Source organism: Bombina bombina, chromosome 6, assembly GCF_027579735.1.
Source record: "Bombina bombina isolate aBomBom1 chromosome 6, aBomBom1.pri, whole genome shotgun sequence".
NCBI classification, from domain to species: Eukaryota; Metazoa; Chordata; class Amphibia; order Anura; family Bombinatoridae; genus Bombina; species Bombina bombina.
In genome coordinates, this window is record NC_069504.1 from 881,478,294 (window position 1) to 881,503,034 (window position 24,741).

The following is a 24,741-nucleotide window of genomic DNA, read 5'->3' on the forward strand; positions in this document are numbered from 1 at the left end:
TGCTGTTCATTTCTTCATTTTTTATTTTTTTTTACCTGCAGCTGGGAGCAGGTGAAGTATAACTTTTTACACAGAACTTACTCTGCTGAGCTGAGGAGATTGTGAGGTAAAATATCTTCCTTTTTTTACATAGAGATGCTCAGGTGATATTTTCCTGTCATCTTTTTACAGTTATACTGCATCAGTTTCAAGTGATTTAGCATTTGAGTATTATGTCCCTTTAAATGTGAAGTAGTATACCAAGCTCTTCATACAAACAGAGGTATAAGGCAGTAATTGAAACAATACTAGCAAGCTGAAAAGCCTCTCTGGGTCATAAAAAATTCTAACCTATATATATTAAAGTTTAAGGGACAGTCTACCATAGAATTATTGTTTTAAAAAATAGATAATCCCTTTATTACCCATTCCCCAGTTTTGCATAACCAACACAGTTATAATAATATACTTTTTACCTCTGTGATTACCTTGTGTCTAGGAACCTTCTTCCAGCCCCCTGATCACATGACTGTGACTGTTTATTATCTATTGTCTTAAATTTAGCATTGGTTTGTGCTAAATCTTAACCCCCTGTGCCTGAACACAGTGTTATCTATATGGCCCACGTGTACTTTCTGTCTCTTTGTGTTGAAAAGAGATTTAAAAAGCATGTGATAAGAGGCAGCCCTCAAAGGCTTAGAAATTAGCATATGAGCCTACCTATGTTTAGTTTAAACTAAGAATACCAAGAGAAAAAAGCAAATTTGATGATAAAAGTAAATTAGAAAGTTGATTAAAAGTCCTATCTGAATAATGAAAGTTTAATTTATACTAGACTGTCCCTTTAAATTTAAATGTGGAGTAGTATATCAAACCCCCTCACACCACACACACACACACACAAAAGAATTAAGCTATATTATTTTATTATTTACTTTTTTATTTAGTGTGAGTGAAATCCCACACCAGAAAAGATAGGAGGCGTCTCAATTCATGATCTATTATTTGACGGGACCAAAAATGAATAATGTCTCTATCAAGGGTGAGGATGTCTCACAAATACAAACTGACCAACGAAGATTAGAGTTTCTTAATGACAGTAAAGGGAACGGTAGGCCATATAGCTAGGCTCTGTATTAGGAATAGTGACCAACATGTTTTTCACAGGGATACAAAAGAGACAAAGGGAGGAGGAGACGTAGAAAAAGACCCAAAGGGCAGAGGCGAAAGGATTTGTTCTTTCATAATTCAGATAGAGCATGCAATGTTAAGCAGCTTTGTAATTTACTCCTATTATGATTTGTCTTCATTTTCTTGGTATCTTTATTTGAAAAAGCAGGATTGTAAGCATAGGAGCTGGCCCATTTTTGGTCCAGCACCTGGGTAGCACTTGCTGTTTGGTGGCTAAATGTAGCTACCAATCAGCAAGTGCTATCCGGGGTCTGAACCAAAAATGGTCTGGCTCCTATGCTTAAATTCCTGCCTTTTCAAATAAAGATACCAATAGAACGAAGAAAAATTGATAATGGAAGTAAATTAGAAAGTTGCTAAACATTTCATGCTCTATCTGAATTATGAAAGAACAAATTTGGGTTCAGTATCCTTTTAAAGGGGAGAACACTTTACAGGTGTAAGTGCGTAAATTGGAAATGGGGAAGGGGTCGCAACTAAAAAAAAAAAATTTTAAACATTGAAGGGGGTGGAAAAAGAGTGCAGTTGTATGGGGATTTTAGATTGTAGCTGGGGTTTTAAAATTAAGATTACATAGGAAATCAACTTTATAATATAAATTAATTATTTATTTTGCCTCCTTTTCCTGTTATTTAACGCTGTATTCTTAGAATTGGAAAGCTCGTAATATTTCACAAGCTCAACCCTGATTACTGTTCAAATAGCCTCAGCAGGAGGATCAATGAGCTGCAAAGCATGAATGCTTTTGCTAAGACAATGACAGTGGCAAGTCTACTCTAGTAACAAGCCTGGAATGACGCTCACTACTTAGGGCCAGATTGCAAAAGGCGCAGATTTCTTTTTTTTCCCCGCTTGAGCAATAACTGCACTCAAAGTAAAAAGTTAGCTTGGCGGGATTAGTGATTGGTATTACAAGTTAAAAGTTAGTGCAAGTGAAAGATTCAGGTGCGCTAACTTCAGATATTGCGCCCGCGCTAACTCCTCCCCTTACACTTCTATGGGGCATGCTATTAGTTGTTGCTTGCGTGCTAACTGGACACTGCGCTAGATCAACTGCGCTAAAGCCGAATGTGTGTTAGGAATACTTTAAAGTCCTTTGTACTTAACTTAGAAGAAACTGTTCTTTCTATTTTATATATATACAGGTATACCTCGTTTTATTGCGCTTTGCTTTATTGCTCTTTGCAGATAATGCTCTTTTTACAAATTAAAGTTTTGTGGCAACCCTGTGTCGAGCAAGTCTATCAGCGCCTTTTTTCCACCATATATACACAAATAAACATATAAATACAAATGAATACACATATACACTCAACAGCCACTTTTTAAGTACGCCTTGCTAGTGCCGGGTTGGACCCCCTTTTGTCTTCAGAACTGCCTCAATTCTTTGTGGCATAGATTCAACAAGGTGTTGAAAACATTCCTCTGACATTTTGGTCCATATTGACATGATAGCATCAAAGTGTGAGATTGCACTTAGCGCCTACTGCTAGTAAACCCTTAGCTCTGATAGATGACCCCTAGTGGTCAATGCGTAATAGAAAATCAGAAAAATATCAAAGCGCCAACTAATGAGGCAGGGTTAAAAATAAAACCATATACGATGTTCACCTTATGGTTAAATGATTAATTTATTAAAAACACTCTTCTAAAAACAGCTAGTGGTGAAGTATCTTGTACAGAAACAATAAAAATGATTTACAATGGCATACAACAAGTCAATTCACATGGATCCATGTATTTAACAGATAATAAAATACACAATTAAAACAATAAGTAGATGTAAAATCGAGGTGATAATATCACACTTTGGAAATTAACCTTTAACACTTGATGCTGAGTGAGAATTCTGATGATTGTATAACCTGATTGGTATCTCAGGTATATAAGTATGGTATAGTGATGGGCGAGGATTGAATAGATCCTAAATAAGAGATCAGTCTCCACTCTGAGTCACTATAAATCCCTGTGTACTAAGAACGTTTGATTCCAAGTGTAAAAATGAAAAAAGAAGAAAAGTGATGCAGATTTGTTCTACCTCGTTAGAGGTTCAGTGACAATGTTCCGCTAATGGGATTGGGTAGGTAATTGGGCTTGGTGTAAACAATATGACGTGCCAGTTAGCGTGCACAAACCAATAGAAAATGATGAAAAAATATAATGATAATGTGCTCAGTGGAGTCAAAATGTGTCAAATACTCAAACTAACAGTCTAAATAAACAAAACCCAAAATTGAAATAATAACAACAATTGTGTATGGTACTTCAGACAATCCAATGATCCAAAAAAACAATGATAGCGATTGTGTGTAGTGCTAATACATCGTGAACCATTAATAACAAAATGAAACAGTTACAGAAAAAACACAGTGACTTTCTTCCTAAAAGAATATGTGGAAAACAGTGAATTATTTGCAGATAATGTATTCAGCTACTAGCCAGCATGATTAATTGTCCGTATTACAGATATAAATATGGGAAAAGTGGTCAGTTTGTGTACTCCAGACAGTTTGTTAAAGTAGTTCCTCTGTAGATGGTGATTCAAAAAGTCTATGTGCAGTATTTTCTTTAACGGGGGTTGTACTTCAGCATTATACAGGCAGGGAACAGATTCAGCGTAACGCCGGAGTAATTCCTTCTGCCGAAAAAAATGTATAATAGTGCAGATTGCTTTTACACAAGTTCAGAGATTAAAATATTACTCACCAGTCGACGTGTTTCGGTCATGCACTGATTTTGTGTAGAGATAAGGGTCTTTAAATACCCTATAATTAATTGCCCTTATCGTGATCTCGGAAGTGGTTTCTTTAGAGTTCTGGTTCAATGGGCTTCAATTCCTTATCATATTTAAATCTTTATTTGATTATGTTAAGTTGCTTGTTTATTATTGTAGTGTATTGTTAATTAATTATTAATATTTAGTGAATTATGAAAAGCGCTGGGGGGATGTTTTGTTCTAGCGTAATACATCAGCCCAATTTTTCCTTCATCCTATTGGCTAATGTTACATATCTCTCCGATTGGTTCAGTTTAGGGTGTGTGAAGTGTAAGAAATTCTATTGGCTCCTAATCGGATGTATGTATAAGAGGGTGTTTTATTTTAACGTCATGTGGCAGCCCGTTTTTTCTTTGCCCTTATTGGCTAATAACTTGTGATATGACGTTCCTCTCCGATTGGGTCGATCTGCGGTGTGTGCAGTGTGAGGGACCTTATTGGCTCCCGATCCATTATGTATAAAAGAGGGATATATATTGTACGGCTATTTAATATTTTAGCCCTTAAAAAGAAAAAGGAATCTAGATACAAGTTCTTTATATTATTTCATGTTAATATTTTATGGTCATTACTACCTGTAACGGTGTCGTTGGATATATTAAGAATCCTCTGCCTTTTCAAAAATTAGTTTCTTATAATCGAAACATAAATGAATTATAAAACTAACGATTCATAAAACTATTGAATTAGAATAATGATGGACATGAAAAATAAGGGTCTGATATAGTCATTTTATGTTTCGATTCTAAGAAACTAATTTTTGTAAAGGCAGAGGATTCTTAATATATCCAACAACACCGTTAAAGAACTTGTATCTAGATTCCTTTTTCTTTTTAAGGGCTAAAATATTAAATAGCCGTACAATATATATCCCTCACACTGCACACACCGCAGAACGACCCAATCGGAGAGGAACGTCATATCACAAGTTATTAGCCAATAAGGGCAAAGAAAAAACAGGCTGCCACATGACGTTAAAATAAAACACCCTCTTATACATACATCCGATTAGGAGCCAATAGAATTTCTTACACTTCACACACCCTAAACTGAACCAATCGGAGAGGTATGTAACATTAGCCAATAGGATGAAGGAAAAATCGGGCTGATGTATTACGCTAGAACAAAACATCTCCCCAGCGCTTTTCATAACTCACTAAATATTAATAATTAATTAACAAGACACTAAAATAATAAACAAGCAACTTAACATAATCAAATAAAGATTTAAATATGATAAGGAATTGAAGCCCATTGAACCGGAACTCTAAAGAAACCACTTCCGAGATCACGATAAGGGCAATTAATTATAGGGTATTTAAAGACCCTTATCTCTACACAAAACCAGTCTTGAGAAAGGTCAGTGCATGACCGAAACGCGTTGACTGGTGAGTAATATTTTAATCTCTGAACTTGTGTAAAAGCAATCTGCACTATTATAAAAAAATTTCGGCAGAAGGAATTACTCCGGCGTTACGCTGAATCTGTTCCCTGCCTGTATTACGCTGAAGTACAACCCCCATTAAAGAAAATACTGCACATAGACTTTTTGAATCACCATCTACAGAGGAACTACTTTAACAAACTGTCTGGAATACACAAACAGACCACTTTTCCCATATTTATATCTGTAATACGGACAATTAATCATGCTGGCTAGTAGCTGAATACATTATCTGCGAATAATTCACTGTTTTCCACATATTCTTTTAGGAAGAAAGTCACTGTGTTTTTTCTGTAACTGTTTCATTTTGTGATTAATGGTTCACGATGTATTAGCACTACACACAATCGCTATCATTGTTTTTTTGGATCATTGGATTGTCTGAAGTACCACACACAATTGTTGTTATTATTTCAATTTTGGTTTTTGTTTATTTAGACTGTTAGTTTGAGTATTTGACACATTTTGACTCCACTGAGCACATTATTATAATATTTTTTCATAATTTTCTATTGGTTTGTGCACGCTAACTGGTACGTCATATTGTTTACACCCAGCCCAATTACCTACCCAATCCCATTAGCGGAACATTGTCACTGAACCTCTAACGAGGTAGAACAAATCTGCATCACTTTTCTTCTTTTTTTCATTTTTACACTTGGAATCAAACGTTCTTAGTACACAGGGATTTATAGTGACTCAGAGTGGAGACTGATCTCCTATTTAGGATCTATTCAATCCTCGCCCATCACTATACCATACTTATATACCTGAGATACCAATCAGGTTATACAATCATCAGAATTCTCACTCAGCATCAAGTATTAAAGGTTAATTACCAAAGTGTGATATTATCACCTCGATTTTACATCTAGTTATTGTTTTAATTGTGTATTTTATTATCTGTTAAATACATGGATCCATGTGAATTGACTTGTTGTATGCCATTGTAAATAATTTTTATTGTTTCTGTACAAGATACTTCACCACTAGCTGTTTTTAGAAGAGTGTTTTTAATAAATTTATAATTTAACCATAAGGTGAACATCGTATATGGTTTTATTTTGAACTCTGCCTCATTAGTTGACATGATAGCATCACACAGCTGGTGCAGATTTGTCGGCTTCACATCCACCCAAAGTTGCTCTATTGGATTGAGATCTGGTGACTGTGGATGCCATTGGAGTACAGTGAATTCATTGTCATGTTCAAGAAACCAGTTTGATTTGAGCTTTGTGACATGGTGCATTATCCTGCTGGAAGTAGCCATCAGAAGACGGGTACACTATAGTCATAAAGGGCTGGACATGGTCAGCAACAATACTCAGGTAGGCAATGGCATTTAATCAATGCTCATTTGGTTCTGAGGGGCCCAAAGTGTGCCAAGAAAATATCCCCCACACCATCACCACCAGCCTGAACCGTTGATACAAGGCAGGATGGAGCCATGCTTTCATGTTGTTTACACTAAATTCTGACCCTATCATCTGAATGTTGCAGCTGAAACCGAGACTCATCAGACCAAGCAACATTTTTCCAATCTTCTATTGTCCAAATTTGGTGAGCCTGGGTGCGTGCTTTGTAGCCTCAGTTTCCTGTTCTTAGCTGTCAGGAGTGGCAGCCGGTGTGGTCTTCTGCTGCTGTAGCCCATCTGCTTCAAGGTTCGACTTTTGCCTTTCTATCATCTCGAACCAGTCTGCCCATTCTCCTCTGACATCAACAAGACATTTTCGTCCACACAATTCTCGCTCACTGGATATTTTCTCTTTTTCAGACCATTCTCTGTAAACCCTAGAGATGGTTGAGCGTGAAAATCACAGTAGATCAGCAGTTTTTTGAAATACTCAGACTAGCCCGTCTGGCACAAACAACCATGCCACGCTCAAAGTCACTTAAATCCCCTTCCCCATTCTCATGCTTGGTTTGAACTTCAGTAAGTCGTCTTCACCACGTCTAGATGCCTAAATGCATTGAGTTGCTGCCATGTGATTGGCTGATTAGCAATTTGCATTACCAAGCAATTGAACAGGTGTACCTTATAAAGTGGCTGGTGAGTATATATACACACACCTATATATACACACTACCAGCAAAAGATTATGACTTAGTTAAAGGGACATAAAACCCAATTTTTTTCTTTCATGATTTTGATAGAACATCACATTTTAAACAATTTTCTAATTTACCTTCTGGAATCATATTTTCTTTGTTTTCTTGTTGTCCTTATTTGAAAAGCAGAAATATAAGCTCAAAAGTGTGCACGTTTCTGCAGCACTATATAGCAGTAGTTTTGCAACAATGTTATACATTAGCAGGAGCACTAGATGGCAGCACTATTTCCTGTCATGTAGGGCTTCAGGCATGTGCACGCTACCTACCTAGGTATCTCTAGGTATCTCTTCAGCAAAGAATAACATGAGAATTAAATAAATTTGATAATAGAAGTAAATTGGAAACTTTTTAAAAATTGTATTCTCTATCCGAATAATAAAATAATTTTTTGGGGTTTAATGTCCCTTTAAGGCACAGATGATGGTTTGCATTTTTTAGCAAAAAGTATTTTTTAATTAAGGTTTTTTAGGATAATGCTATTGCACACTTAATAGACTACAGTATAGTGTAAATATAACACTTCTAGCAGATAGTAATCTCAGTGCGGCAGGTAAATTTACACGCTGGGGTATATTCATATATAGCTTATAATTAGCAACAAAAGCGTTTGTAACCCTTGTAGCCTTTTGGATGCTTCTTGTAACATAAGCAAGAAAACCCTCAGTCACTTTGTATTTTATATTTGTTTCCAGTGAACATTACACAATATGTTGCAGAGGTGACGACTTACCGCTTGTGTCTCCATACAGTCAGGAATACTCACCGCCTCTCCAAGATCGCCCGCTTCGGGAGTAACCTTCCGTTACCCTGTGCGCACACCTATAGCGTGTAGACACTTCTGCGTGCGTCTTCCTCCTTTTCCGGTATCGTCAAACCGGTTTACGGCTTCCACCTTGGCTGTCAGAGCTCTCCCTTACGCCCTCTTTTAACAAATTACAACTTTCAAGAGACAGCATGTGCGGTAGAAAAAAGGAGTATGACGACCAAAGCTTGTAGAAATAAAAAGTCACTTTATTAAATCCTCATGGTTAAAAAGTTTAAACAAAGGCACAACACACATAGTACTCAGTGTCCACAGCTGACGCGTTTCACACCCAAACGGCGTTTCATCAGAGCTGATTAACACTTAGCAGACAAGACTATTTGTCAGTGAGGAGTTGGCCTCTACAACCAATCACAGTTCAGTATACAGTTGATATTAAATCCAATGATAAATGTGCCCATACTCTCCCACTAATCAAATACATACATATTAAAAACAAAACATGCTATTAATAAAAGAAAGACTCTGTAGTGGATGATATTACAACTCATTCTTTTTTTCAAAAAATTTATTTCATTTTGTTGACATCAAATCAGAAATTATGACTCTGTTTATTTGTAATCGTAATACATTTATCCTAATAACTGAGCATATAAAGTTACCACTATATTGCAAGACCAAATATCTGTATATAAATTTTAATGAAAAAATGGTGTTGCTCCTTTATTTTATTTAAAAAGGGTGGATATTAACTGTTACGCTCTTTCCTTAAAAGTCCCTGTTTGCACGTAAATTGGAGAACAAATGAGCAGTAAATAACTACCAAATTCACTATTTAAGTGGGGTCAATATATAGCTTTACATCACTGATTTTATTTATATGATATGGTTGCCCTGTTTTAAGAGTGTGGATCCAAAAGATCTTGCGCTTACTAAACGCTGCAAACCTATCGCCACCTCTAAGACCGAGAGTAACACATTCAATTCCATGGAAGCTGAAAGATTTGAACTGTGTTCCATGTTTGGCAAAATGTTTCACCACTGGGGTCTTTGGTGTTTCAGTCTCCAAGGATAGCAAATGCTCCCTAATATGGTCCCTTAATAATCTGTAGGTCTTTTTTTTTTTAATCAACCTACTCCCAGCTGATGAGTGGCAATAACCACGTAACAGCTGTCCTGGAATTGGTCTGAATAACTGTACTAACCCAAGCTAAGCTTAAAAGCTTTGTAGTATGGCGATGCTATGGCGTAAAGGGAAGTCTGCCTTTAAAAGCAGGCTAAAAGTAAAGTGAGTCATTGTGAACCTCATTTGCATATCTCACCCAGAATCCTTTGCTGCATTGGAAACAATGTAATCAGAGAGTTTCTGTGGGAAAAGCACGTCTTCTGACTTGTCTAGATTTGTAAATAGTTTACACAATTAGTTATTTTCTCTACTACATATATATATATATATATATATATATATATATATATATATAATGTCTCTATATGGGTATACATGTGTTTATATCTGGAAAAAATAATTATAGACAGAAAAGAAGCATCCTCTATGCACTGAGAGAAAAATATTAATAATAATAATTAAAAACAATTAAAAAATAAAAAATGATAAGACTGGTGAGTCCAGAGCCCAACATCTAAACAAGAATCAGTATACAATTAAAGCCTAGGGAAAAAGCACAATATGGGTAACTATCCTCATTATAATGTGTGACACGAAACACAAAAAAATTCCTCACATAAGTCTATCAGTGACTATTAAGGAGCCAAAAAGGGATGGCAATCTACTAATCCTTTCATGTCACCAAACTGGGTGTTCCCGTGCTACTTTCAGGCCCATTTATCAAGCTCCGTACGGAGCTTGAAGGGCTGTGTTTCTGGCGAGTCTTCAGACTCGGCAGAAACAAAACTTATGAAGCAGCGGTCTAAAGACCGCTGCTCCATAACTCTGTCCGCCTGCTCTGAGCGGACAGGAATCGCCGGAAATCAACCCGATCGAATACGATCGGGTTGATTGACACCTCCCTGCTAGCGGCAATGTTAAATGCGGAGAGCGTATTGCTCTCCGCATTTAGCGAGGTCTTGCGGACCTGATCCGCAGTGTCGGATCAGGTCCGCAACACCTTTGATAAATTGGGGCCTATGCCTTAAACAGTTTATTTTGCTGTCATGTTTTTGACCCCTGTTTAAGGGATAGTAGCACGGGAACACCCCTTTTTTTTTTTTTGGTGTGACATGAAAGGATTAGTAGATTGCCATCCCTTTTTGGCTCCAGTGCTGATTGATGGAGATTTACAGCTGGGGCAGAATGTTTGCGGTGGTTGTACCAGTCTGGTGGGGCCTATGTGACATGAGTACCAGTATTATAGTGGATGGCTGCTGCTAGATAGTGAGTCAAACAGCCTGAGTTGCAGCTCCATTTGTACTGCTTGAGTGAGATGTAGACCATAGTGTCTCACCACTTACTGCAGGTCTTTATCTCCTCTGCCATGCACGGACATCAGACAGTGCCTATAATAAGTTAACCTCCTCTCTTTCTTCCCCTTTGCCTCCTCTTCACTCGCTGTCTCTCAGATGAGGTTGGTGCTTTAGTTTTTGACATTGGTTCATACTCAGTGCGAGCTGGTTATGCTGGTGAAGACTGTCCCAAGGTATCTGCACTTCTCAACTAATTACTCCATCAATTCCCTCTCTGCCTCACTCTCTATCCCGCTTGTTTTCATAATTTATTTGTCAATCTGATCTCACACTATAACATATCTCCTCTCTCACACTGACCCCTCTTATCTCTCTCATCTCATTCCCCTTATCGCTCTCTTTTTATTATTTCTCTCTACTCAGCCCCCTTAGCTCTCCTCATACCTGTTATCTAACTCCCATTTCTCACTCTCATCTTGCTACCTATTATCTCTCTTTTCACTCCCCCTTATCTTTGTTTTATTACTTTCCTATCTATTTTTTTCATTCCCCCTTATCTCTCTTCTGATCCTTGCTTTTCTGTCTCATCCCTCTTGTCTCTCCCTTATATCTCTTTTATTATTCACCCTTATATCTCTCTTCTCACTGCCATTTTTTTCTTTCCTTTTACTTTCTCCCCTTGTACCTAAATGGATTTATTATATTCTTTTTGTTCACTTTGCTCCTTTCTCTTCTCTTTGCCCCAGCTATTTACTTACTTTACTGTAGCTTCTGATTCCTTTTTTCCTCTATATCTCTAACACTTTTTCTCCACTTTCCTCAGGCGGATTTTCCCACAACTTTGGGTATGCTTTCTCCTGAAGATTCTCTCCCCAATGAGCTGGAGAAAGACCGGAAATTAAACCGAGTGTATTATATTGATACTACGTGTCTGCACGTTCCACGGCCACTCACCGAGGTCACCTCTCCCCTCAAGAATGGCATGAGTGAGACTGCGCCTGCTGTGCCAGCTCTGTGCCTGCTCAGACGCAGCTTTGTGCCCGTCCTGTGTGTTTCCAACTTTGCCCATTCTGTGGCTACCATCATTAAACTCATCACTGTAGATTGGCATGGATGAAAGAGGGCCTTCTCCATGCCCTTCTTCTGCCTGGCATCTCAGCTCATCTGTCTTGGTCCTGAGCTTGGCACAAACAGAGGCCAATCACATCAAGAATAATCTACGTGAGGCTGTGCCAGTCAATCGTCTTTTCTGTGTCCATACTGCCTCACTCATTTTGCTAGCAAATGTTTAAGGGACATTGTACTCAATTTTATGTTGAGTTACAGATTTTTAAATATATGTTTCCATCTACTTTTTCTGGTCAGATAAATGGAGTCTTGTGCCTCTCCATTAATACAGATATCTTTTTTAATGGTCCCTTTTAACCAGTTTGCAATGAAAATCAAGGTATAATTTGTGCACAAATACTAATTTCTAGCCTCATTTGACAATTTTTTGTGTGTGTACAGTTGTCCCTTTAAACTTGCTACTACTTTATAGAATGGGATGTGCAAGATTATACTTACTGCCTGTGCTGTGCTTGCTTACTCATGTTCTAACCTGGCATATCTCAATCTTTTCTTACGATTTGAATCCGAAATGTGGATCAACAGTTCATGTTTTTTTCTGTTATCTCTTATTTTGCCATCCTCTAGACTAGATGCCATCTGTAGAGGGCGCACTGGGAAGCATTTTTTGTTGTTTAATTATTAGGTGCTCAAAAAGGTTTTGGAACTACATTTCCCATGATGCTTACCCAGCTGATGCTTAGTGTCTGAGCATCATGGGAAATGTAGTTCCAAAACATCTGAAGCACCAAGGTTGGACACCCATGATTTAAAACATAACACATACTGATCAAAAGTAACATATTATTATAAAAATGTACAAACTTAAAAAAGGTTAGTAGTAATTTTTTTTCTTCAGATTTTTTTCTGATTGTTTAAACACATAAAATGCTTTTGAGAGCTGGTGACAACATTCAGTCCCAAGAGAGGAATAATATCCATATCCTTTACTGCTGATTAAAATAACAAAAACAGTTTCCAGTGTTGCAAAGCTGTGATTAAAAATATTCATGGAAAGCTCCTCCTTAAAGGGACATTAAACCCATTTTTTTATGATTCCAACAGAGAATACAATTTTAAACAACATTTCGATTTACTTCTATTATTATTATTGTTTATTTATAAAGCGCCAACAGATTCCGCAGCGCTGTCCATGGGTAACAAAGGTAAAAGGACAGTACAATATGAGACACCAGACAAAATTTAACAAACAAATACAGGGGGAATTGGGAGCCCTGTTCCTGTGCGAACTTACAATCTAAATGGGTAGGAGGGTGAGAAACAGGAGGTGGGGATTGCAAAGGTGGGAATGATGTTAGTGTGGAGTTAGATGAGGGCAGCTATTAGGAATTCATTTGTTACTGATTTGGTGATATTCTTCCATGAAGAAGAAGGTCTTTAGGGAGCGTTTAAAGGAGAAGAGGTTGGGGAAAAGTCTGACAGCTCGAGGAAGTGCGTTCCAGAGGATTGGTGCCGCACGAGAGAAGTCCTGTAGTCTAGCATGGGAGGAGGTGATGGTAGAAGAGGCACGGACTAGATCCTTGTTGGATCTTAGGGGACGGGCTGGAGTATATTTGTTGATGATTGAGGACAGGTGGGGGGGAGGGCGCTGCATTGGTAAGGGCTTATCTAATTTGCTGCATTCTTTAGATATCTTTTGTTGAAGAAATAGCAAGGCACATGGGTGAGCCGATCACATGAGGCATCTGTGTGCAGCCACCAATCAGCAGCTACTAAGCCTATCTAGATATGCTTTAAAGCAAAGGATATGAAGAGAATGAAGCAAATTAGATAATAGAAGTAAATCAGAAAGTTGTTTAAAAATGTCTACTCTTTCTAAATCATGAAAGAAAGAAAATTGGGTTTTACGTCCCTTTAAGCTAACCAATGCCCTGTAAAACATGGCATCATTTTCTTTTTAATGTTAAAGGGATACTTAACCCAAATTTTTTATTTCATGTTGCAGATAGAGCATGCCATTTTAAGCAACTAATCAGCAATTGCTTCCTGCTTTTTCAAATAAAGATACCAAGAGAACAAAGAAAAATTGATAATAGGAGTAAATTAGAAAGTTGATTAAAATTGCATGCTCTATCTGAAACATAAAAGAAAAAAAATTTGGTTTCAGTGTCCCTTTAATTCCGAGATACAGCATATGCTATTTAAATGTTAGTTTTACCAGCTACAGATGGCATATATGCCCAGCATATGTCTCACACTATCATCGTATGGGTAATTGTCTATGCAGCCTTTGGTATAATTCTGTGTCATTGAGTGTCGTTCATGCACTTAGTTATGGCTGCTTCTGTCTCCCTTACATCTGTAGTTCTCACTTTCTTGCATCACATTTAATCTATGTACTGTTATCAGTGAGCAATGTCTGTCACCTTTATGTATTTACCTTTACTAACTTATGGCATTTTATTCCCCAAATGAAAAGTATGGTATGTACAACTCAGCTATTGCCACGTTGCACGGCACCTCCTCTGCCCCTCTCTATGTACCTTTCTGTTTCTTCCTTCCATCACATGGTATATGTGCCCACCTCTCTCTCTCTCTCTTTCATTAGTTGAAGACTGGGATGCCTTCCAAGCTATACTGGACCACACATACAACAAACACCTGAAGTCAGATCCTGCTCTGCACCCTGTTCTAATGTCAGAGGCACCTGTGAGTGCACACAAAGAGAGGGCCAGGACCATAGCTCCATTCTGTCTGTGTCACCATATCACCTTGTGGGAGTAGCACCATTCTGCATGAGATTCCCTTTAGTATTAAAAACATACTCATTTTATTCCCCATTCTTTCTTTACCTGTGGGGTCAGTTGGTATCTGGGGGTCACCTTGCAGAAGTGACATAATAACTTCCCTCTGTTAGTCTTTTGTCACCATATCACCTTGTGGGAGTAGCACCAGGCTCATTGTACCATTCTGCATGAGATTCCCTTTAGTATTAAAAACATACTCATTTTTTTTCATTCTTTCTTTACCTGTGGGGTCACTTGGCATCTGGGGGTCACCTTGCAGAAGTGACATAATAACTTCCCTCTGTTAGTATCATTCGCTCTTCAGGTTGAGGGGAAAAATAATTGCCCTGATTTGCTAATATGGAGAGGGACGCATATCTCACTCCTACTTGTGCCACTCTGCAAAGAGACCAGAGCTCCCAAGTGTCCTGCATTTTGCGCAATAGTTCTGTTATGGGAGCTTTATCTCACTATATGGGCCACTTTCAGGCACACAAATCATACAAATATTAATAATAATAATGTGTGTCTTTCCTTCACATGCACTAGTGAGATTAATATCTTTTAAGTTAAAATTTGCCTCTAAAATGATTTATGGGCCCTCATAGTACTGACAAGGCGTCTTAGATAACCTCGCCAGACCAGAGAGCTTTAGGTCAGGGGGCCCAATATCACTTTATTCCCTATAAATGGCCTGGTTTTGCAATGTGAGACTGGGGACTACTCAGCAACGTCCCTGGACTGCATCAGCTCCACCCACAACATTCAGTGATCCCGCCCACAGACTGTCCTGACTCTGCTTCCATAGTGCTTTTCCATCATCCATGGGATTTCTTGACTCCAACCCTAGCCTCCTGGTCCCAGAAACTAGATGATAATGTTAGGGGTATGAACTAGTCATTATCATAGGTGGCTACATGCATATTAGTTCCCTGTGCAAAAAAACCCTAAAGTTAATGCCCTTTTAGCTACTCCTACTTTGTCTCCTTCACATTTGTACTGAAATGTTTGTCTAGTTGCCATAGTAACACACTACAGGGACATAAACAATTTGGAGTATCTTAAAGGTTATAGGGGCTTTAATCACAAAGTCCCCACAAAGGGCCATATTACAAGTGGAGTGTTATTTAACACTCCTGCTCGAGCACTAACTCCACTAGAAGTAAGCTTTCTGCATACGTTGGGTAGCACGCATATTACAAGTTGAAAGTAAACTGTTTTCGCTTGCGAGCTAACCCGATGCACGTAAAAAGCCGAACTTAGATTATTGTGAGCGCAAAAACATATTCCCCCATGTAGCAGAAAAAGTGATGCGCACAAACACCCAAGATAAACCCACTTTCACTCTAGCCCTAAATGTTTAATGCAGTAAACACAATATGCAATTGATATTCCTTTTTTTTATTCTTAAAGTTTTTCTTTATCCCCACAGAGGTTATATTTTACTGAACTTTGATAGTTTGGCTGACCCTGCTACATGCTACACAGTGAATGCTTGCTCAGTGCACAAGCTCATTTACATCTGGTTCTAACTGATAACATCAGAAAAGATGAGATAAACATTCTCAAGATGAAAACAAAAAGGGCTTAAAGGGATATGAAATTTAAAATTAAACCCCCATAACTCAGATCATTTCATTTTAAGGGATTTTTCAATTTAATTCTATTATAAAATTCACTTCATCCTCTTGGTATTCTTTGTTGAAAAACTTACGTAGGTAGTTTCAGGAGTGGCAGTGCAGCTAGCTGGTGACTGGGGCTATGCATATATGGCTCTTGTCATTGTATTGCTGCTCTGGTCCTCACTTTAACTGTGTTTAACCCCTTTTGCACAGTTACATAGAAACAATAGTGCAATAATAAAATGCTGTAACAGAGGATTTGCTTTACACACTTTGTGCTCCATGTATTAAAGCAGTGGATGCTGCTTCCGGCCCCTGAAACGGAAGTTAAGAGGCAGTGGTTATAAGACCACTGCTCCTTAAAGGGACATAAAACCCAATTTTTTTCTTTCATGATTTAGATAGAACATACAATTTTAAACAACTTTCTAATTTACTTCTATTATCAAATGTTCTTTGTTTTCTTTTTATCCTTTGTTAAAAAACAGAAATGTAAGCTCATGTCTGCAGCACTATATAGCAGCAGTTTTTTAGCAGGAGCACTAGGTGGCAGCACTATTTCCTGTCATGTAGTGCTTCAGGCATGTGCACGCTGCCTACCTAGGTATCGCTTCAACAAAGAATAACATGAGAATGAAATAAATTTGATAATAGAAGTAAATTGGAAACTTTTTAAAAATTGTATGCTCTGTCTGAATCATAAAATACATTTTTTGGGTTTAATGTCCCTTTAACTAGTAACTAAAAATTCTTGTGCAACGATAAATACAGACAGCGTATGCTGTCGGCATTTAGCGAGGTCAAGGGGACATGATTCGCTACAGCAAATCATGTCTGCTTGAGTATTAATGAATCTACCCCTTTATATCCTTTCAACCCCATACATTGTTTAAGACCAAACTACAAGCTTATGTGTATATATATATATATATATATATATAATGTATATATAAATATATACTGTACATAGATTTGTATTTAAACTACACTATTTAAATAGGTAACTCGTGACAATATTCTAGCAGTATATTTTATACTTTAAAAAACACAGCTGTTCCAGGTATATTGATGTGAAAATACTGCTTAAAGGGACATGAAACTCAACATTTCTTAAGATATGGTAATTCCACAGCTTGAGTAATTACTGTTGGGAATATCACTCCTGGTCAGCAGGAGGCAAAGAGCACCACAGTTAGACTGCTAAGTATCACTCCCTTACCCACAACCCCCAGTCATTCTCTTTGCCTTCGGTGCATGGAGGAGGTAACTGTCTGTCAAACAGGAGAGGGCGTCAGGGATTCTAATAGCCCCTGCGTGGCCTTGCAGGATCTGGTTTGCAGACCTAGTGGAGATGTCATCTCTCCCACCTTGGAGACTACCTATGAGGAAGGACCTCCTGATTCAGGGTCCCTTCCTTCATCCAAATCTCGTTTCTCTGAAGCTGACTGCTTGGAGATTGAACGCTTAATTCTGTTTAAGCGTGGTTTTTCTGAGTCGGTCATTGAGACCATAATTCAGGCTCGCAAGCCTATTGCTAGAAAGATTTACCATAAGATACGGCGTAAATATCTTTATTGGTATCAATCCAAGGGCTACTCTTGGAGTAGAATTAGAATTCCTAGAATTTTATCTTTTCTTCAGGAAGGCCTGATGAAGAGATTATCAGTCAGTACTCTGAAGGGTCAGATTTCTGCTTTATCAGTTTTACTACATAAGCGTTTGGCGGATGTGCCAGATGTACAATCTTTTTGTCAGGCCTTGGTCAAAATCAGGCTTCTCTTTAAGTCTGTTGTCCTTGGAGCCTTAACCTTGTTCTTAAAGTTTTACAGCTGGCTCCGTTTGAGCAGTTGCATTCCATAGACATTAAGTTGTTATCTTGAAAGGTTTTGTTTCTTGTTGCTATCTCTTTTTGCTACACAACTTGGATGTTGTACATGCTCTTAAATTCTACTTACAGATGACTAAGGATCTTCGCCAGTCCTCTGCCCTCTTTGTTTCTCTGGGAAACGTAAAGGTCAGAAAGCTACTGCTACTATTCTTTCTTTTTGGTTACAAAGTATAATTCGTTTGGCTTATGAGACTACTGGACAGCAGCATCCTGAGAGAATTACGGCTCATTCCACAAGAGCTGTTTCCTCTTCTTGGGCTTTCAAAAATGAAGCTTCTGTGGAACAAAGTTGCAAGGCTGCAACTTGGTCTTCTCTACATACTTTTTCCAAATTTGATATTTTTGCCTTGGCTGAGGCTTCTTTTGGGAGAAAGGTTCTTCAAGCGGTGGTGCCTTCTGTTTAGGACTGCCCGTCTTGTCCCTCCCTATTTATCCGTGTCCTCTAGCTTGGGTATTGGTTCCCAACAGTAATTACTCAAGCCGTGGACTCACCATATCCGGAAAGAAAGAAATTTATCAGGTAAGCATACATTTAATTTTTTTTCTTTCATGATTTAGGTAGAGCGTACATTTGTAAACAAATCTCCAGTTTACTTCTATTATCAGATTTGCTACATTCTCTTGTCATCATTTGTTGAAGGAGCAGCAATGCACTACTGGTTTATAACTGAACACATGGGGTGAGCCAATGACAATCAGTTTATATATGCAGCCACCAATCAGCAGCTAGAACCTAGGTTCTGTGCTGCTCCTGAGCTTACCTTTATAAACATTTCAGCAAAGGATAACAAGAGAAGCAAGCAAATGAAATAATAGAAGTCAATTGGAAAGTTGTTTAAAATTGTATGTTCTACCTAAATCACGAATGTCTAACTATGACTTTACAGTCCCATTAACTTATATTCACACACATAATGAGGATCACCCTTTGCACTACCCAAATAGGAATATAAAGAAATGCACAAAAGGAATAGAGTGGCCCTAATTAATTGTACCATCTAACAGTTAATAAAACCAGCTTTTTCTGGAGGGGGCTTTATTACTATTTTTGGAATGTTATATATACCATTCTCCTGGATTATAATGTTAACCGACATAAAGTGGCAATAATAAAATACACTAATGCATTAGAGCATTTTATTATTGATCTTTTGCGTTTCTGTATCAATGCGTATAACACTCGCAAAGGGGCTGTAAACACAGCGGAAGCTCCGGTTCAATAATATACTACTTATCCTTTGCTGAACATGGCCAGTGACTGATGACTACACAAATATGCAGCCCCTGATTGGCTCTATGGCTGTAGTCAACTTATGAAAGTACATTGCTGTCTGGAGCTAACTTTAACCACTTATATAGAATGTATGCAAGGGTTAAACACAGCTATATATTAACAATAGTTCAAAATGCCCAGCCCATTAGCTCATTTTATTATTGCTCCTGTATATTCCTGATAGGCAAAGATTCTTGTTCTTGTATATGGATAAGGAGCATCTTTTCCTATCTGCATAAATGAACATCAGGGAAAAGTGTAGCACCTTTATAAAATAGTGTGGGGAAAAGCACCAAGCAGAATGAGCCCGGGACTGATAGCGTCACCGTGCAGGGACAAAATATATAGCTAAAAGGGGCATTAAAGGGATCTGGAAGGCAAAATGAAACGTTCATGAGCTAGAAAGAGTATACAATTAAACATTAAAAGTCTAATTTACTTTTTTTTTTTTTTTTAAACAAATTTTTTACCTTGGTATTGTTTTTTCAAACCTCACTTCTTTTCCGTGAGAGAATACTGAAGTAGGCTCAGTAGCGTGCATGTGTGTTTATGTATACATGTCTATACAGTATATGTGTATTCATGTGTTTATATGTGTAAAAATGTATGTGTACATATATATGTATATTTCTATATTTATTCATATAGCTATAGGTATTTATTTTACAAAAATATACAGATATATATATATATTTAAAAATAAAAAGAACATTTTCTTCTAAGTGAATAATATAGGTATTTAAAGTATTCCTAATGCACCTTCGGCTTTAGCGCGGTTGACCATGCACATCTTTGGGCTAGCGCTTAAGGGAAAATGCAAAAATGCTTTTTTAGCTGACACCGTAGAAGTCTATGGGGAAAGGAATTTAACGCAGTTGCGCACCTGCTAAAATGTTTACTTTAAACTTTTAATACCAGTGCAAACATATAAGCGCTATTGATTTACCTTGAGTGCAGTTAGCGCTGAACAGCGCTAAAAATCTATCGCTCCACTTGTAATCAAGGCCAAAAAGCTAAAGGGGCCTATTTATCAAGCTCTGTACGGAGCGTGAAGCCCTGTGTTTCTGGCGAGCCTTCAGGCTCGCCAGAAACTCAAGTTATGAAGCAGTGGTCTAAAGACCGCTGCTCCATAACCTGTCCGCCTGCTCTGAGGAGGCGGACAGCGATCGCCAGAAATCAACCCGATCGAATACGATCGGGTTGATTGACACCCCCTGCTACCGGCCGATTGGCCGTGAATCTGCAGGGGGCGGTGTTGCACCAGCAGTTCACAAGAACTGCTGGTGCAATGCTGAATGCAGAGAGCGTAATGCTGTCCGCATTCAGCGATGTCTGTAGGGCATGATCCGCTGATCGGATCATGTCAGACAGACATTTGATAAATAGGCCCCTAAGACACATGACTGCTCCTCAGCTAAGTTTCAGCCTAGGGACTGGCGATGTTAATCATGACATTGCCAGTCCCTCTGCAAATGCGCACAAGGTATTGCTATGGGAGTTACGCACATGTAAGAGCAGGCATTGCTTCTATACAGATGCATATTTCTCAACCGCGACTTTCAAGTACCCCCAGCAGGCCAGGTTTTCATTATAGCTGAACCAGTGCACAGGTGAAATAATCAGCTGATGGGTGAGAGCAGGTTTAGTAACCATGGTTACTGATCAGCTGATTACTTCACCTGTGCACTGGTTCAGCTATAATGAAAACCTGGCATGTTGGGGGGTAGTTGAGGACCGCGGTTGAGAAACACTGGTCTAGGTCACCAAATCATCCCACATGAGCTTCCTCCTGTTATAGCACCATTATGTTTGTGTCCCCCGGCATTTGTAAAGATGATTACTAATATCTCATTTCTGCCTCCTTTTAGTGGAATGCCAGAGTGAAGAGAGAGAAGTTAACAGAGTTGATGTTTGAACATTATAATATTCCAGCTTTCTTCCTGTGTAAAACAGCAGTTCTCACCGCGTATCCTTTACGGCAGTCATTTTCTATGGGGTTCTAGCAAAAGAAAAAGTGCACGTGTGATAATGGTCTGTGTTCAGCTCCTTAACTTGTGAATTGATAGCTTTGCAAATGGTCGCTCCACAGGACTAGTATTAGACAGTGGAGCCACACACACAACAGCTCTCCCAGTGCATGATGGGTATGTCCTCCAACAAGGTAAGTAACAGCAGGAAATTATCTTCTTGCATCCTAATCCAGCAGGACAGGGCTCACAGCTAATAAAATACACACTTAAAGGGAATTTTAGTGAAAATATAAACTGCTCTTATTCTATACAGCTAGTTTTGAATAGCGGGTGCCCGTATTTCATGTTTGATTTTATTTGTGTTCGGCCTCTCAGTTAATCAAATCAAACAACTTGTAATTACAAGATTTTTCAGCAGCCTTACAATAAATTAACATACTAGGTGATTGTGAGCAATGTTTAAATGTGTTAACACCATGTTTGCTGCAATAGTTTTTCAATAGTCAATCTCCACCCACCACTTACCTTATTCAGAAGTACCATTTTGGACCAGCCTCTGCCATTGTGTTAATAACGCTATCATTGTTTTCCAGTTCCTTATAGGGCCATAGTAGTAGAAAAATGACATGCTCCAATCCATTAAAGCATGTCATTTTATGACTATCGATCCTGCTCTACTGTGTGTTTAACCCTCCCGCATAGGGAGGGCATCTGATTTGTGATTGGATCAGCGGCAGGTTCTGCTCTGGACTGGCAGTGCTCCACGGGTCCTAAGCAGCACTTCTACTGTGTGTTTAACTCTTGCGTGGGGTTAAACACACAGTAAAGCAGGGTTGATAGTCATAAAATTATTTACTCTAATGGATTAGAGCATCTCATTTTTTGATATGTAGAAAGGTTATGCTTGTGAAGTCTGCCGTGTGCACTTCCAATCCTCAGAACTGGAAAACCAACAATTTTCAGATGTTTATGTAATGTTATCCTATTTATTTTATGTTAAAGTCAACATCTAATTTTCATGTTTCGGACAAAGCATTCAATTTTATACAACTTTCTTATTGCTTGCTCTGTTTTATCAATAACAATTTCATTTTGACTTTATTGTCCCTTTAAGGATATATGTGACTCCTCCCCTTTATTAGGTAAACATGATTTTAATGTAGCTCTTACCTCCTAAAAGAAAGACATCTGGATTCATAACATTCACTTCACTTGTCAGGATAGAACTGCTTCACTTTCATAGACTGCACAGACACAAGGACACTTTATACAACACTAAAACAAATTCATTGCTCCAAAACAAATAACAATAAACACAGATTCCCTCTCCAAAGACAGAGTAGAGTAGAGTAGAACTTGATGCCAATCTTTAGAAATAGTACAACATACATTTTAAGCATCCACTTACATATATGAGTACAGGATAAACGTGATTTAAACTCTTATGGCACAGTGTTAGTTCAAACCTTTAAAGCCTTTCCTGCCTAATCTGTGTAAATTTAAACTTTTAGTTTTAACCACAAGAATAAACATAATTCATTGCTTGCTTTCCTTTGTTTGTTTTTAAATGGGCCACTTGCTTCTTGTATTTCTGATACAAAAAATAGCAAAATGCTCTTAATTTTAACCATCCAAAGACTAATCCACATAGTCTAGTATAGAAAACTGAGCTTGTCATCAATCTTTATCAAATGACCCTCTTAGAAGGAAAAAAACACCAACAGAGAGTAGCATTGGAAACAATGGACTGGCCTCTGGCTGCTACTACTACAATAACTCAATAATGCCTGGAAATAAAATGGTTATTTTATCAACCATCTGCTCCCTGGGTCTATTTTCCAGCAAGAGATGTTAGCCCATTGTTTGCAGTGCTATGGTACCATATGTTTGTGTTTCTTTCTAAGAGGGAAATTAGTTTAAGATTACTTTAATGGAATCTCTGTGGCATCCTGAGAAACTCAATATCCTAAAAACCTGATGGTTACAATTCATGTTGTACTATTTGTAAAGATTTATAAAGTTCTGTTTTCTTCTCTATGCTTGTGAACTTGGTGTGTTTTTGATGATAACACTTAGGTCATTTTAACCTAACACATATAGAAAGATCTATCACCATGTGCTGTTTGTCATGAGGATGTTCATGTCTCACACAGAGTTCAGGACTCTTCTCATGGTCAGACATCAGGAGAAACTTGTCTTACTCTTAATAAACAGATATCAAGACCTATTAACTCCCCTAATGGACATCAGGGATACAAAACTCTGCATATAGATCTGGGTTTTTCATTTCCATTACCTTGGGTGAGAGCAGGTTGGTAACCATGGTTACTGATTAGCTGATTATTTCACCTGTTCTAGTTTAGTTATGCTGTAAATCTAAAATCTTTCCTGAGGACTGGAATTAAAAAATCCTGGTATAGATGAACTTCAGGTACTAATCATGTGCCTAAGTACAGGGGTCACAGAGGTCTCAATTGAGCCCAGACCCTTACCTCTAGGGCAGGGGTCACCAACCTTTTGGACCTCAGGGACCACTAAACTCACAATTTTGAATCCCGTGGACCACTAACATGATTTTTTTTAAAAAAGGTACAAACCTCTATAATGTGTGTGTGTATATATATATAAAGAATAATGTTTAAAAAGACCCAAGACTTCCAAGTTACCTCCCCAGTTAGGAATTATTCAAAACTACTTATGATCATGGACAGACATCGGAGTCATAAATTAAGTTCTCAAAATGGATGTGAGCTAACCACAACTGATATTTCTGGCAATTACTATAATACTGGTGGGGTATGGCTGATCTGCTGGATGGCAATTACTGTAATTCAGGTGAAATACAAATATTAGAATGAAAAGTAATTAATATTTAATTTAAAAAAAGAGGATGTAGGGGAGGAAGACCAACAGTGATGTAAGTCCATCTGAAGGAATTAGGAAAAATACTACAAAGAGACAGGTAAAGGGAAGAAAATAAATGAAATATAAGAGAGGTTTTTTTTTTTTAGATTTTCTTTTTTTAATATACTTTAATTCCACTATTTCAAGCCAAGACTATACCAACCTCTGCTGGCTTTAGAATGGAAGCAATTTACTCTGAGCAGCGCGCTGGGCGGGAGGAGTTAAAAATACAATCTAGCTACGCAAGTTGCGCAGTACTACGCAGTGTGCATAGGGAGATTGTAATTTAACACCTCCGTCGGTTTTCACTGATGTCCAGTTAGGCACTGTAAGGAGTTGCGGCACGACGGGGGTGACACCATCAGAGGATATGAATTCCTGCTTGATGGTGTCAAGGACCACCAACATCTTCTCGTGGACCACCAGTGGTCCACGGACCACTGGTTGGTGACCACTGCTCTAGGGGGACTATCTGGCTTTACAATCAGTAACATCTTTGCTTCAGTCGGGCCTGGTGGGTGCCAGGGTCCCCTACGTTCTGTCT

At 38.2% G+C, this 24,741-nt stretch overlaps 1 protein-coding gene across 1 annotated transcript in view; it reads left to right on the top strand.

Moving 5' to 3' along the window:
- Window positions 1-999: 999 nt before the first annotated feature.
- ACTL6B (actin like 6B) overlaps window positions 1,000-24,741 on the top strand; it is a 100,577-nt gene continuing 76,835 nt past the window's right edge. The window contains exons 1-6 of the mRNA XM_053719567.1: window positions 1,000-1,090; window positions 10,843-10,919; window positions 11,510-11,672; window positions 14,363-14,463; window positions 21,192-21,289; window positions 21,390-21,484. Of these exons, the coding sequence (XP_053575542.1) occupies window positions 1,000-1,090; window positions 10,843-10,919; window positions 11,510-11,672; window positions 14,363-14,463; window positions 21,192-21,289; window positions 21,390-21,484 (625 nt within the window). The remainder of the gene's footprint in view (window positions 1,091-10,842; window positions 10,920-11,509; window positions 11,673-14,362; window positions 14,464-21,191; window positions 21,290-21,389; window positions 21,485-24,741) is intronic.